Source organism: Suricata suricatta, chromosome 1 (genome assembly GCF_006229205.1).
Source record: "Suricata suricatta isolate VVHF042 chromosome 1, meerkat_22Aug2017_6uvM2_HiC, whole genome shotgun sequence".
Lineage (NCBI taxonomy): Eukaryota > Metazoa > Chordata > Mammalia > Carnivora > Herpestidae > Suricata > Suricata suricatta.
In genome coordinates, this window is record NC_043700.1 from 135,348,471 (window position 1) to 135,364,519 (window position 16,049).

General features: G+C 41.7%; 1 protein-coding gene across 5 annotated transcripts in view; it reads left to right on the forward strand.

The window, feature by feature from the left end:
* The window catches only part of CCDC158 (coiled-coil domain containing 158), a 91,468-nt gene that overhangs the window by 244 nt on the left and 75,175 nt on the right, over window positions 1-16,049 (forward strand). The window contains exons 1-3 of one of the 5 annotated variants that reach the window (XM_029944657.1): window positions 5,701-5,749; window positions 9,852-9,994; window positions 14,740-14,957. In XM_029944657.1, the coding sequence (XP_029800517.1) occupies window positions 9,925-9,994; window positions 14,740-14,957 (288 nt within the window). In that variant the 5' untranslated portion in view covers window positions 5,701-5,749; window positions 9,852-9,924. Of the gene's footprint in view, window positions 1-5,700; window positions 5,750-9,851; window positions 9,995-14,739; window positions 14,958-16,049 lie in introns of those variants that run through there. The other 4 variants (XM_029944622.1, XM_029944640.1, XM_029944650.1 and 1 more) reach the window with 4 other exon arrangements.

Sequence of the window (16,049 nt, forward strand, 5' to 3'; positions counted from 1 at the left end):
CGCAGCGCCCGCCGGCGCCCCCGCGGGGATGTGGCCTATGTCTTAAGATGGTGTTGGTTGCAGGTACAGGGGCGGAGCGCGGGCCCAGGGAGAGGGCGAGGGGGTGGGTCGTGCTCCAGAGGACTCGGAGCAGCGCATCTTCTTTACTGGAACCTTCCAGATCTTTGTGTTTGTTTTGCATATGGCAGATGCCCAGTACATTGGTTTTTTAACGGAAAGGACTGCTGTACTTTGGGGACCTCAGGACTTCCGGGGACAGTGGCTGTAACTCTGGGACCAGAAGGTCCTGTGCAAAATATTCCACTTTGGGGGTAATGACCGCAGACCCTGTCCCAACACTACCACTAAGTCCTGTACCCACCCCGTTTCCCATGGACCAGGGGATGGGTCAGGGGAGACATGGAAATAAAAAAGAGTGTCTAGCCTTGGACGGTCTCCAACCTGTCATCCAAAATTAGAGTGTAATAAATCTTGTGTAAGGGCCTTTTCAGCTGGAGCCCTCCCTGTAAGTGACATTAGGAATCTGGCTCTGCCGGGTTATCAGCGTCAGAAACAGTGAGTTCTCACGAGTCCATCCGTGTACACCAAACTCTGTCCCAGGTCTGCGCTCAGGCGGTTCCAGGATTTCTCCCTGCATCTTGGTGTACCTTACGGTCAGGAGAAAGTAGAAGAGAAGTGAGGTCTGTCGCTAATTGTCAGGGTATTTTTGACTTAGCAACCAGTCCTCTCTTGCTTTCTCTATCAGCTGCTGATTCGGGAAAGAAAGGGCTAGCACCTCCCACATATCCCAGAGACTAGCTAGGCAGGACTGTTTTTCTGTGAGTAAGGTGATGGGGTAGGGGTGAAGGAGTGGTGGGTAATTTCTTGTCTTCCCACCTCCATAGCACTCTTCCTGTTTTCTTTTTTTTAATTTTTTTAATGTTTTATTTATTTTTGCAACAGAGACAGAGCATGAGCGGGGAGGGGCAGGGAGAGGAGGAGACACAGAATCTGAAGCAGGATCCAGGCTCTGAACTGTCAGCACAGAGCCCAAAGCGGGGCTCGAACCCACAGACAGTGAGATCATGACCTGCCCTGAAGTGGGAGGCTTAACCAACTAAGCCACCCAGGCGCCCCCTTCCTGTTTTTCATTTTACAGTTATATGTGTTGTGGGTAAAATGTTTTTTATGCCATAGAGATATTATTACACTCTTCAAATAAATTGAAGGGACAATTTTTTTTGGTATGTACAAAGCCCTCAGTATTGTGTTTTACAAAGAAGACTCAGTGTTATCTAGTATGTTAGGATCACTCACTTTAAAACTGCACAGTTTATTAAATAGGGTCTCTGTCAACCACATATTTGCAAACTAGGTGACCCCGAATTATATGGTGTAGCAGACTGAGTAAGAGCCACCCGAAACATCCCTGAAACCTGTAAATGTTCTAAGGGGGAAAAAATGGTCTTTACATATATAAGTAAGTCAAAGATCTTGAAATGGGAAAATTATCCTGGATTATCTGGGTGGGCTTTAAATGCAAACACCAGTGTCCTCAGAAGAGAGGGGCAGGAGGTTTGATACAGACAGCAGAGGAGAATGCAGAGGCAGAGGGCGGAGTGAGGAGGCCGTAAGTCAGTAAGTAATGCCAGCAGCCAGCAGAAGCTCAAGGGGGCAAGTAAGATTCTTTCCCAGAGCCTCAGGTGAGAGCACAGCCCTGCCAACAACCTTGATTTCAGCTCCATGAGACTGATTTTGGGCTTCTGGCCTCCAGAACTGTGAGAGAAAAACAGCTCTTGTTTTAAAGCAACTACGGGAGACTAATACGTATGTTCATTGTTATAAATCACATAGAATCAGTTCTGTATTCATGAATATTTTAAAGCTTTCCAGCTGGGGCAATGACTGATATAGGAGTGGAGACTACGAAACATTTTCTTATATCCTGTAAATCCCAAGGAAAAGACTGGACTAAGGAACTTGGTCAGAAGTGAAAATAACTTAGGTACTTCGGAAAGAACTAGCCTGACACTTAAAGCAATTTTTGGACTTTTATTTGTATTCCTATTATTATATCACTGTATTTGTTCTAGTTAAGAGAATAAAGGTGACTTAAGCTTGGTTTTTAGCTAATAATTTATTGAATATCCAACCTGTGCATATCAAGTAAGAGTTGCAGGTGGCTCAGTCGGTTGAGCATCTGACTCTTGATTTTGGCTCAGATCGTGATCTTACAGTTGTGGGACTGAGCCCCACATCAGGCTCCGCTCTGAGCTTAGAGCCTGTTTAGGATTCTCTCTCTCCCAGGCTCGTGTGCTCTCTCTCTATAAAACAACAACAACAACAACAACAATAGTTGCAGACACCTGGGCATTGAGGTCCAAGTGTAAGGAAACTAGACAGGGCAGAAGAGTTTCCATGTGTGGGGATGTTAGAATATGGCTAAAAGCAACCTGTGATCATCCTGAAATTAACATACTTTGGAGTTTACATGGTATAGAAAAAAAAACAGTGTTGAGGTTTAATTGATTGACTTCTGGGACCCAGGCAGCTAATTTGCACCCCAACTCTTACTCCACAAAACATAATGACAGTGTCTGTACAAAGGGTAGCTGATCTGCTTTCTTTCTGAACTGCTTTTCTGAGGTATAATTTGTATACCGTAACACTCCTTCACTGTAAGTGTCAAATCCAGTGCTAATTAGTGAATTTACAGAATGGTGGAGCAATCACAGTTCAGTCTTAGAAAATGTCCATCACCCAAAAAAGATCCTTCATACCCACTTGCGGTCAGTCCCCATTCCCAGCCTCAGCCCAGTTTAGAGTTAGGTTTTAGTCCTTCTGTTGGGCTCTTCCAGTGGCTTCCTAAGTGGCCTCGGCTTCTGCTCAGTATATTTTTCACCTGACTACTGGATGATCATATGCCCCTGATAAAAATCTTCCAGTGGCTTTCCATTGCAATTAGAAAAAAAAAACCCAAAGTCCTTTTCAAGGCCCCATGAGCTCTACCCCTGGGAACCTCAGCAACACCTTCTCAGATAATTTCGGAAGGAGCTGGTGACAAGCTCTCCTTCGGGCATGATGCACAGGTGGCTGTCCATAAGCAGGCCTCTCACCCTCCTTGTCCACACACAGCCTCACTGCCCCTTCCTGTCAGTCAGGAAACACTGAGCCCTTTTCATCTCAAGGCCTTTGCATGTGGTATTTCCTCTTAGGAGCTTCCCCAGTTCTCTTTTGGGCGTGATGCTTCTTGGTATTCAGCTCAGATGTAACCTCCCCAGAAAGGCCTTCCCTGACTTACCCTAACTAAAGGAGCCTCGCCTCCATCTCTCTGTATTCCATTACCAGTGGTATTGTCTTCATTGCACTTAACCACTCTGCAAAATTCTTTTTTGATGTTTCTTTATTGTCTCTTTGCTCATTAAAATTTAAGATCTGTGAGGGTGGCAACTTAATTCATCTTGATCTTTGCTTTATCTCTAGTATCTACAGAAGCACTGTTCTTAGCAGCAGTTCATTTTAAGCTCTCAAAATGCCAGCAGTGGTAACTAATACTTATTTAATGCTTACTATGTCAGGCCCTGTGCTGAGGGCTTTGTATGCATGAATGACTTAAATGAAGCTTATTACTTTTGTCGTGGGAAGAGAAAGGAGAGCATGTCCTCCAACTATAGTCCCCTATATTAAATTAGTTTTTTCAGAGGCACTGGGCAGTTTCCTTTCTATTATTATTGAACACTGATTTTTAGGGACTAGATCAACCAGCAGTACAGTATTGAACCTCTTCTTCCACAACTCTTAAAACTTGAACTGGAGGTTTTTGCTAAAAAGGAGAGGAAGAACTAAAAGCAGAGTATGAATAAAAGCAGAATGCTAAAAGAACAGGACACACTCAGGACCTAGCAGGAGGACCTCAGGTGAGGCGCAGCGTGTGTCAGGGGAGGTTGGTTGTGCCTGATCCCAGAGGCTTCGAGTGCTAGTCTTAGTTTAGACTTTAGTCTTTGAGCAAGATACAGCAAAACGGTCTGATTTTAAAGGAAATTCTTAGAGACTGTAAGAAACTGACACTAGAAAGATCACTTTGAAGTATTTTGTAGTAGGCCTGGCTGATTAAAGCATGAAAGACACAGTAGGTGTAAAATTAACTAAATTTCATATTTAAGCACTCCTTCTTTGTGACTTAATTACCACACCTCAGTTACCCTTGCTGACTTAAAAGGTATTACGGACGTAGACTCAACAGACTATAGTGGCTAATCAGATGTGGAGTTTGAATAGATGAAAACTAATGACACTGAAATGTCTTAACTTGGGAAGTTGGGTTTATGGTGTCTTTATTTGATAACAGCCTAGGAAGCAGATTTGGTGGGGATATGAAGACATAGGTGTGGGATAAGATGAAGTTAGGATGACTGTAAACATATATGCAGAGATGCTAAGGAAAAGATATTCATTAACATTAACCTGGAGCCCCGATCTTTAAAACAAAGTTACATGAAACCGGCTGGCAGCAGTGGAATTGTCCCGATCTGGCTCTGCTGTTGACTAAACTCACCTGTGAGAAGTCATCATATTTTTGGTCATCTTTCTGCTGAATGTTTTCCATAGGAAATCTTAGAATGTCCAAGTTGGAGAAGATTTTTATTAATTAATTTATTTTTTAAAATTTATTTTTGAAAGAGAGAGAGAGAGACAGCATAAGCAGGGGAGGGTCAGAGAGAGAGGGAGACACAGAATTCGAAGGCAGGCTCCAGACTCTGAGCTAGCTGTCAGCACAGAGCCCAACGCAGAGCTCAAACTCACGAACCGTGAGATCATGATCTGAACTGAAGCTGGACGCTTAACCGACTGAGCCACCCAGGTCCCTCTGGAGAAGATTTTAGAGATCTTCTAGTCCAACACTCTGCCCAAGAGAGGACACCCAGTGGCAGTTGTCATCCCCCAAAATGCTCATCCCCTCTCAGCTTGAACACCTCACAAGGAAATTCTCCACGTATACATTCAAGGTGCTCTATCTTTTAGAAAGTCCATCTCCACCCTGTAGAACCTGCCTCCCTTTACTTCTGTTCATTAGTCCTCACTCTGCACATAGAATATTGCCAGTTATTTTTACAGTGTGGCAACTGCTGGCGAAGATTTCACTGAGATATGCCCAAAATCCTCGTTGTTTGTCCTCTCAGCTCCACTGCTTAAAATGTATAGACCTGTTTCTGACTCACCAGATAGAAATTCTACCTAGCAAGTTTGCCCTTCAAACTCAAGAGCTGTTGCCTGGCCAGAGCATCTCCAGGCACTGGGAAGTAATTTAAATGGTCAGAAGACATGGTCTATTTAAGTCAGTTTGGACTATACCCTAGAAAGGTCTTGTCTAGAAAGGCCTGAGCAAGGGGTTTACCTGCTGTGTTATCTTGATAATGCCGAAGAGAGCAAAATTAGCATCCGCCCAACAGGGGGCTTATACTTGCACATCTTCTGTTGTACAGTCCCAGCCTAGATAAGTGCTGTTTTTATATATATATATTTTTTATATACAAGATAAACCCAAAGGAAAAGGAATGTAAAGGTTTCGGTGGTGGTAGTGATGGTTCTATGTGTGTGTGCTAGTTGTCAGGATCTCAGGTGATGAAAATGACCTTGTGAATTGAACTTTTCAAAAATAATGAATTTAGATAATGAAGGATGGCTATATATCAATATACAGATTTTAAAGTATTTTCCTCTTTTCAGGTGTTAATAGGATACGTGAAAATAAGAATATCCAAATATTAAGGTATCTCTTGTTTTACTTCCAATATTATTTAAGACTTGTGAACATATACGACTGATGTACTAATTTATTATATCCATGTCTGTATCTAATTTATTTTAGAGCCTGAGGCCTTGAGCTTGACAGAGGCCTAGGCTGGAATGTCTAAGATAATAAAGCTACAATGGCTTTCTCCTTTGCTTTTCAAACTCTGCTCAGTGGAGCCATTGCATTCCATAAAGGTATCTCTGGGGCAGAGAGGAGGGTGTGTAGTTGGGGCTCTGAAGATTTACGGAAAGCCTTCCTCTGCTTAAGAAGAGTTTGCAGAACACAACTGTATTCCCATTTAGTAATGGTGGGAATTGAGGCTCAGGGATATGAAAAGTTTTGCCTGTGCCCCCACAGGTAACCAGTGACAGGATTAAGTTCCTGATTCTAAATCCTATGCTTCCTTTGCAAGACAGTATTATGTACTAGCAAAGTAGATCTTACATAGCTTCATTCTGTATTCAATTATAATAGTCCCTGTGTTTTCTCAATGCAGTTTAAACCTACTTCCCTTTCTGTTAGTGGACCTATATGAAACTTATCTCTTCTTTCTAGATGAATAGAAAGATATAGCCATTTATTACTGGAAAGTGAGTTAGTATACACTGCCTAAATTATAAAGACAGTGTTTTTGTTCATGTTTTGCTATCCTGTTATGCAGTGATATTATATATATTCAGTATATAGTAAACACAGTTTGAAGCAAATACTATATAGTTAACATCGCACATGAGTTTTCTTTTGAGGTATATACTCTGTATCTCCTTACAGTCTTAAAGAGGCTAAGTACTGTTCTCAGGGTCACAAAGCCAGTAGATCCCAGAACTAGGATTTGAAACCGAATAGTCAGTGAGCAGCATCTAGAGAGAAAGAATGTGACTGAGGAAGCAGACGTTAAGAGCAATGTCACGTCAATAAGCAGTTAACAGTAAGTCAGGCGGTGAAGTTTTGTTCAGCGTTCACTGTTCTCATGGCATTTCAGAGACCTCACCAGCCTAGTATGTTGTATTTGGATCAGTTGTGGGGCGCTTTAGAATTTCCCCAGGAGAACATACCTGCACACCCATTCTTCAAGAGTAGGACCAACTTTATAAAATCCCCAGTCTCAGGCTTCTGAGACTTCATCCCAGGGGCTTGAGTCATTAGTTGATAAATCTAGGAATCTTCCAAAAGTCTTCTTTTTGTGGTCTGTGGTTTCCAGGGCCTTTTCTGCAGCGTTCCAATCAAATGACCAGAGTGGAATCTTTTCCTAGCTGTTACTTGTCAGAAATTTAAGGCTCCTTTCAATGCGAACCTATTCATAATTTTAAATCCCGTAGAATTTTTCATAGTAGGTGTCGGGCATCCTGGAAGAGGCCAAGACCTCATCTTTGTACTTAATGATCACACACATGTAAGTTCATGTTATGATCCCCAAGTCAACAAAATGCGGCATTTAAACAATTTCATGTCTTATTGTGGCAAAAAAATCTTTATTTTCCCAGAAATCCTTAATAATTTAATAAGCTTTTTGCCTGGAAATAGGAATAATGTTTCAATTCTTAGTGTCATGAAAATAGAGAAACACTGAATGATATGGTCAATCTAAAATTGTAGAAGCGTGAATTAGAAATACTTTTTTAAAGACAGAGTTAATTAGCAGCATTGGTGAATAGATATACTAAACATCTTTACAAATAAATGTTTGTTTAAAAATTCTTGTTTAATAAGCCTATGCTGTCTTCTATTAATTTTCTTTTCTTTTTTAAACTGTGTATTTTCTTAAGAAAAAAATTTCTCTTGGAAGGACTGACACTCTTCAAAGGCCTGCTGCCCATCAAGGGAGACTGAATTAATGAGTTGATTACGTGCGTCATCCTATCCAAAATCAGCAAAGCTGGTTTTTGGATCAGAATATTTTCTAAGGTCGAGTCTTCTCCTTCCTTATGTGTTCTCCGGCCGTTAGTTCCAGTTCTGCTTACCTTACTTATAGGCTGTTTCCTGCTTGACACCAAAAACGTTGGTATCTAGCAGAGTGGAGTAGTGTTATGACTTCCCAGCACTGGGCTGTGACGCTCCGTCCTGCAGATTCCTTCCTGTCTTTAATCTGTCTGTAATTTATAATCATAACATTACAGAGTAATTTAAGTTTTCCTAGTGTCTTTCATCATCCTGAAGAATCCCCGAGTGCCTCATTTTAGTTATTCTATGCAGTGATCATTCCTCCTCCACATACCAGTCTCTCTGGTTCAGAACACTTGAATTGCCTAGCAATCTGGGCTAACATTCCATTTGTTATAATTCTTTATGGAATGTCTCCCTCCCTACTGCTTATTTCCTAAACATGATAGTATGAAACACATGGTAGAATTTATCTAACCGTAATGTTGACAGATGGCACCTCAGTAATCAAAAGGGAGAAACTGTGAGTGAAATAAAAAGGAATTCTGTTCAGTAAGAATTCTCTTTTGTTCACAGAGTCTTAAAAAAACTTTCAATACTATGCTTGCAATCATGAATTATTGTAAAAATGATAAACAGTATGTTATATATGGCCTTTCTCTTTCCATCACTCTGATAGTCCTTGCCTGTATCTATTTTGTGTCTTTTTTTTTTTTTTTTTGGCTTGGTGTTTGTTTTTAAAGAGAATCAGGATTCTGATTCATTGATTTATTGTTTTGGTTTATTGTTTTTCTGTTTTCTGCCTCATTAATTTCTGCTTTGTATCTTTATTATTTCCTACCCTGCATTAGGCTTTGTGCTGTGATTTGGGGCTTGAACTCACAAACAGTAAGATCATGACCTGAGCTGAAATCAAGAGTTGGTCACTTAACCAACTGAGCCACTAAGGTGCCTCTGTAATCTGATTTTTCATTTCCTCAAATGATTGTTTGAGGATATTTAGTGCAGTTTGGAGTTGTGTTGGTGTTAATTTTCTTTGACTTCATGTTTGTCAGGGGGGAGGCATTTTTCATCAGCAGAAAAGATCTTATTCATAGTTTCTGACATTTTATAATAGTTTTGTATGTCTGTGGTCTGCTTTTATGTGTTTCTATTCATTTCATGGACAGGGTTCTTAGTTTGAGAGTGCCCTCTACCGGGCAGTTTCTGTTAAGTCTGGTGGTGGTGGAGTGGAAGGAGTAGAGGAAGGGTAGGCATATCTTGCTTCCATTTGTTTCTTCTGGCACCTGAATTTTCCCTCCTTTCCCTTTGGGGCCCTGTCTGCCGGGGAGATCACCTCTTCTTCCCCGGAAACTGCTTCTCTGAGGCTGCTGGTCCCTGCACACTTTCAAGCCATTACTGAGCAGCTGGACTGTGGACTACCTAGTTGCAACCTGTGCCTAGCATCTTGGCTCTTCCCGTTCACTTCCTCCAGCCCTTATTCCTCTTCAGTCCTTCAGTCTCTGCGCTCCCATTCCCCACCCCCACAGGCCCATGGTGCTGGTGGTGGGACTGTGGGAGCATATGGAAAAAATTTTCCCCCTGTTAACAGACAATTCGAAGGTGGCAGTATTCTCTGTCTTCTAGACATGCTGAAGGCATAGAGCCCATGTTCTTTTCTTTTTCTGTTCTCCTTGTTGGTTTTATAGCTGTTTTCACAGGATGAGGGGGAGAGTTGGAATCAGGCCACCGCCTTGTTCTCTAAAACCAGAAGTCCTCTTGGCCTAATCTAAAGTTATGAGCATCGTTTGATATTGAAGAAGTTTTTCAACTTTTATTAATGATTTCCAGTTTGCTGATTTGTAACTTTTTTTTTTTTACTAATTTGTCACTTTTTACTAAGGAGATGTTTTCTAACACTATTCGACAATGTAACTTTATAAGAGAGACTTAAGAAAAAACTCTGCCCTGAATCAGAGTGTTAATCATCATTAAAATATTCATGTTTGATTTTCAGGTTATCTTTAATAAGTTACTTAGCCATTAAAAGCAACAATTTTTACAGTAAGATTCTATTCACTTACTAATTTTATGTAATAAATAAATAAATGTTTTTCTGGGGAAGAGTTATTACTAACTAAATTTGAAATATGAAGTTCCCCTTTATGAATTTTGTTCTCATAATACCTTATAAAGATCAAATCCCTGTCTTTTATAGATAAGAACTAAAAGAACCAAACAGGGAAGCACTCATCCTTCAAGATCTCAACAAAAAGGTAGCAATAGTTAATATGGAACAAAAAGCTGGTGAATCAAATAATGAAGATCTTTTATCAAGTACTGGCATCACATCCAATGGAGGTACGTATTTTTTTTATCAGAGAAAATGGGGGGGAGAACTGGAATTAAGCAGTCATCATAGTATTCATTCAGGCTGCTGGGTTGTAACAAACATACTGTATTGTTTAAAATTCTACTTTTTGAGGAGGAAATTGTTTAGTCTTTTAAAAATAGCATATCTGTTTTTTTTAACATACGTTTACCTTGCTTTTTTAGCTTAAAAATTGTTTCCATGTTGACAGACTTCAACTTGTTCCGTGTTTCCCTAATGCCTTTTCTTCCCCTGTCCACTCTAGGTCAGATTTCTGAATAATTTTGACCCTTTCCCTCCCTACCCCATCCAGTCGGCCGTGCTCCTAGTCCCGGCAGTGGCTCAGGAGTCCAGTTTTCCCTCTCCATTCCCGTTTCTCCTGTTCTAGTTCAGGCCCCCTCACCTCTGCCTGAACTGATTTCAGTGACAGTATAGCCTTCAGGAAAACAAACAGCTGACATGATTGGGCAGAACATTGCAGGGAATTGGTACCTCTAGTGTTGAAATTGCTGAGAAGCCTCACTGGGAAGAGGCAATCCAGGGACAAGCAGCTGCAGGAAGCCACTACCAGCCTCGGGCTCTGAGGGCAAGGACAAGAGGAATTGTTGCAGGGGCCAGAAGAGGGCTGCCGGAGAGAGCGGCAGCCACCCCGCCCTCCTGAAGCCCGGAGCCCACCAAGGCCAATGAGAGGGGGTGGTGCTCAGCTTCTCCCTCCTCCTGCCTCTGGGTCTTTTGCCTGCACCTCCCATTGTGACCTCCCTGGACTTCAGGTGGGGAGGGAACCTGGGAAGCAGCGTAGTTCTCTGCACCACACAGCAGAATAGGGGAGGGACAGAGAATGGGTTTTCTGGCTGTCAGGCCAATGGCCTGCGCCATCCCTGACCGCTTTCCCTGCCTGTCTCTCCTCCAAAAGAATGCACCGAGTTTATTCTCAATTGCAGATCTGTTTTTTTACTGGTCTGCTTCAAAACGTTATTTCAGCACACTCTGCAAAAGTCTCTGCTTTTTAGGATGCTCAGGCCATCCTAGATGTCACTGTCACCTCCACGCCGCTGTTCCCATCTCGCCTGTCCACTTCCACGCACTCACCTCCGTAGTTACACTCTGTGCCTTGACTCCTCAGGGGCACCAGCACTTAGGTCTGGAGTCGTCTCTTCCTCCTTGGGCACGTCATCGTCCCATAGTATCATTGTCCTCATGTGTGACCCATCTGAGATCTTAGACCTCCGGTTTCTTGACCTTTTTAGTTCTTCTCATCTTGACCTTTAGCCACCCACTTGTCTTACTTGGTTCTAATTACCAAGAGCTGTTAGACTTCTGAAACCCAACCTCCTGTCTTCCAGCCCTCCCACCCCCTTATTCCTAGAGCACTTATTTTTCTGCCTCATGAAAACAGTGGTTCTCAACCATGGCTCCATGCCAGAATCACTTTTTGGGATGTTAAACGTTTCTATGGCTTAGATCTAGAAGATTCCGATTCAGAAGGTCTAGAATGGTGCCTAGACACCACAGATGTTTTTTTAAAGCTCCCCAGGTGATCCTGATTTCCAGCAAGGATTGCAAATACTCTAGATTCTGCCATTTTCTCGTAAATTACCAGCCTCTTCCTAGCCTCATTTTTTTTTTTTTTTTGGTACTATTCATTATTTCAGCCAGTTACTTGCTGGTATCTTCAACTTCCTTTTTCTCTTATTCTTCTGTTGTACTCATACAGAACCTGCCCCCTCCCCATCTTTATCAGGCTGACACCTAATCCATTTTAATATACTGAGCTGCTGGAAGATTCTACGAGAGAAAATGCACAAATTGTGGCTTTTCCGCCAGTTTGCCACTTCCCAGTCACGGTCACCCCTCAACTCTCTCCGTGACACTGTTAGCAGAGACATTCTCACCATCTCAGGCAGCGCTCTCTCCAGTTTCCCACACCGCTTACTTCAAATTTATGCCATTCTCGGGTCTCTTACCCCACCACCCTCTTTCTCACTCTCAGCATCATTTCCTAATTTGTAGAGACGTTAGAAACCTTTAGGATGGTACTCTCTTACTTCCTCATATCCTGCCCCAAGACCACTATTCTTCATAATCCATACCTTCCTTCTCTCAAAGCTCCATGGAGAGGCAACTTTTTAATTTGCTACGCATGATCTAATTCCTGTGCCCACTGTCACCGCGTCAGCTGCCTCAGAGATTTGGCTCTAAGAACTTGTCCCCACTCACTCTGCTAGCTTCAGTCCCTTCTCGCCATTTGCACTTACCCTTCCATGTCAACATGCTACATCTCTCCCAATGTAAAACACTACCGATGCGACCAACAAGAGCAACAAAAAATAAAACCTTTTCCTTGAACTGTCCTCCTTTATTTCTTCTTTCCTTCTTAGCCATGGCTTCAGAAAGAGAAGTTTGTGTTCAGTGTCTTCACATCTTCACCATCCATCCATTCTGCAAACTACTGCTTTACAGCTTTTGAACCCAATAATCCCATGAAAGCACTCTGGCCAACGTGACTAAATGTTCCCTTTTTGGCTGAGTTCAATGACCTCTTCTCCTGCCCCCAACGTTTTGTTTTGAAAAATTTTTAAGCTGCTGAAAAATTGAAAAAGTAGTACATTGAATACTTCATATATCCTTAGACTGGATGCAGCAGTTGTCAACATTTTATCATATTTGCTTTATCTCTATACCTACAATTTATATTTCATTTACCTGAAGTTGAAGACATCATGATTCTTGCCTCAAAATCTGAACATGCATCTCCTTAGAATAAGGGTGATTTCCTACATTGCCACATTATCGTATCTAAGAAAATTACTATCAATGCAGTGTCATCTGATTAGAGTTCATATTAAAATTCACCTGGGGCACCTGGGTGACTCAGTCATAAAGCAATTGCTACCCCTTCTACACACACATATTTGCATGTGCTTAACACATACACTCTTACTTTTCCTTTCTTACAAAGAGGAGGATTATTAATTTCTAACTATTAAAGGGAGGACTATCCAAGAATTTATGGAAATATTTTCAAGGCACCACAGTTTGCCCACTGGTCACAAATTACTTACATTTCTCTCACATGCAGAGTTCATTCACTCTCTCCCAAGAAGGCCCCTAACAGTCTCATCCCATTACTAAAGCATCCACTCAGAGGCTATAATCTCTTCTTATTTTTATTTTTTATTTTTGAGAATGAGGGGGTGGGGAGGGCCAGAAGGAGAGGGAGAGAGAATCTTAAGCAGGCTCCACATTCAGAGCAGAGCCCAACGTGGGGCTCTTTCTGACAAACATGAGACCATGACCTGGGCAGAAATCAACTGTGGGGCCTTAACCCACGGAGCCACCCAGGCGCCCTGAGACCAGAATCTCTTTATTGAAATCAGATTCAGGTATGGATAAAGCTCCTCAGTTGTATGACCCTAAGTACAACTCTTTAGTTCTTTTTCAGCTGAAGACCTGTGACAGCCAACATACTCTAGCAGGCAGGCATAGGATAACCTCTCTCGACACAACCATTCCAAATGGAGAAAACAGCAGGCACACAGTCCATTGCGATTCTGAAATCTTGCTGAGGACTCAGGCCTGGGCATAATTATCCGTGGTTCTTGGCACCATTCTCTGTGCTCTTGGGTCTAACTTTGATCCCATTGACTCCTTTTACATAAAAGGTAGCATGTTTTCAGCTGAGGGGTTTCTCAGTCTGCTTGTGGGAAGGCCTCTTTTCATCTCACACTGTCTCTGTCACTCAGTCCAAACCAGTGATGTTTCTTGAATATAATTCTCTGATATCTTTGTGAGTCTTCTGTGAATCTTTCCGGATTTTACTTCGTCTTCCCTTTAAATATTGGTATTTCCTCAGAGTACTCTTCTGGACCCTCTTCTGTGTTCACTCTATACACTGCCCCTGGATGATCCCACTGACTCCAAGGATTCACTAGAATTCAGATGCTGATGATTCCCAAATCCTCATCTCTAAAGCAATACACACTCCTGAACTTCACATGATCAAACAGCGTTACTTGGATGTTGAAGCTCAAAATCCATGAGATCTTTGACACCTCCCTGTCTTTTACTTACTGCATATATTTCTCAAATCCATACCCTGGTGTCTGTCACCACGGTCTCTGTTTTAGGGTAGACCCTTGCCATTTCTCACCAGCATTGTTGAAGGCCTTCGGGGACTCGGTTCTCTACCTCCAGCCTCATCTCCACCCAGTGTATTCTCCATACTGAAGCCGGGAGCCTTTTCAAACTACAAATGTAGCTAACTGTTCTCTTACTTAAAAGTCCATTGATAACTTCCCAAAGCTTTTGAGATGAAATTCAAACTCCTTGGTGTGACCACAAGGCCGTTCGTGATCTGGCCTTTGTTTTAGTTCTCATATCTGGCTACTACTTTCTTGTCACCCAGAATATGTGGTACTGTCTCAAGCCTCCTCACCAGCAACTGTGGTGTTCCCACTGCCACAGTGCCCTTCCTCTTCTCCTTAATATACTTCAAGGCTCATTCAAGGTCAGGTATCATTTGATCACTATCAAGTAAAACTCCCCTCTCCTCTCTGATCTCTTCCGTTTTAACCTTGTGTTTTCTCTCTCAGAGCTGTTACCAATCTTTTACTTGTCTGCTTTCTGCCATGAGACCTTGAGCCCCTCGAGTGTTCAATAAGAAGATCACCTGGGATAATGTTTGCCACAAAATTATTATATTAATAAGTTCACTGATGAATTCTTTAATATTTAGGTTCTTCAAGTCCATTTTTTATGTCGACTATTCGTGGTACAATAATTGAAAACACATCTTCAGCTGGGACATTGACACAAATTCCTTTTTTCCCCAAATATGAAGTGGAGCTTGATTCTCCTAGAAAAGTCATCCCTTACCCTGGAAAGGAACACATTGAACGTGTTTTGGAAGAATATTCACATCAAGTCAAAGATCTGCAGAGAAGACTAAACGAAGTGAGTTACATTCTTTTCTTCTAGAACTTTGTGCCATTCGGGGATGACAGTGAGGCACATTGCCTTGGAACAGAACGTAAACTTCCTAGAAAAAACACTTAGCAATGGATTTATTGGGTAAACTTGTTAATTTGGCCTGTGCTTTCTATCTTAGTATTAAATATTGGGCACACAAAGTTTCCATACCTATTCCTTGGTTTTGTGGCTAATTTTAATGACACTTGAGTAGCTCAAAATGTTATAATTAATGGCATTTATCTGTAATTTAATAATTGGTTCAGGCCTGCTGACCTCCTCTATGATACCTGGTTTTTCTTTACAAGGCAGTTGTAGGGATAGGCCTTTACATGTAGGTATATACTTTACAGCTAATAGTATCTAGAAGTTATTTGCTAAAATTTTTAAGTAGACCTTATGTAGAATGAAGTCAGCTTTAGCCAGATTTACAACTGTATAGTCTATAGTCTAAAAGTCAAAATTACCGTTGTATACAAAGCCTTTTGATGATATAATCCCTCTCTTTGTGCATTTCAGCCTCATCTCCTACCCCTTCCCCAAATGTACCCTCCATTCCAGCAATACGAAGCTACTTGGGTTTCCTTGGATGTAGTGTACTATTCTAGAGCTTTATACTTTTGCCCAAGTCATTACCTCCTCTTTACCCTGTCTGCCTGGCAGATTCTTAATATCTATCAAGACTCAGAGCAAGCATTTCCTTCTCTGAATCCTTTCCTCTAGACAGCATTAGGTATATTCCCTGTCCAGCTGTTGCCCTGTGTGCACATGTCTATTGTAGTATTTAGTACATGTTATGGCATTCATTAACACCTTGTTCCATCTCATCAGACTGCAGAAGCACATTTAAGGGAAAAACTACAACTGTGTTAAGTGCTGAAAATTATGTACTATTGTATTGTGTACGGTAATACAGAGACGATTAAGGTAGGACTCATAAGGGGTTCATAGACTTGAAGAGGAGCTGGTATATAAACAAGCAGTGACAATACTTATGATAAATACATTAATAAAAAGAGTGGATGGGTGGGTGGGTTAGATGAAGCACAGAGATACCAATAAAGGAAAGAAACAGTG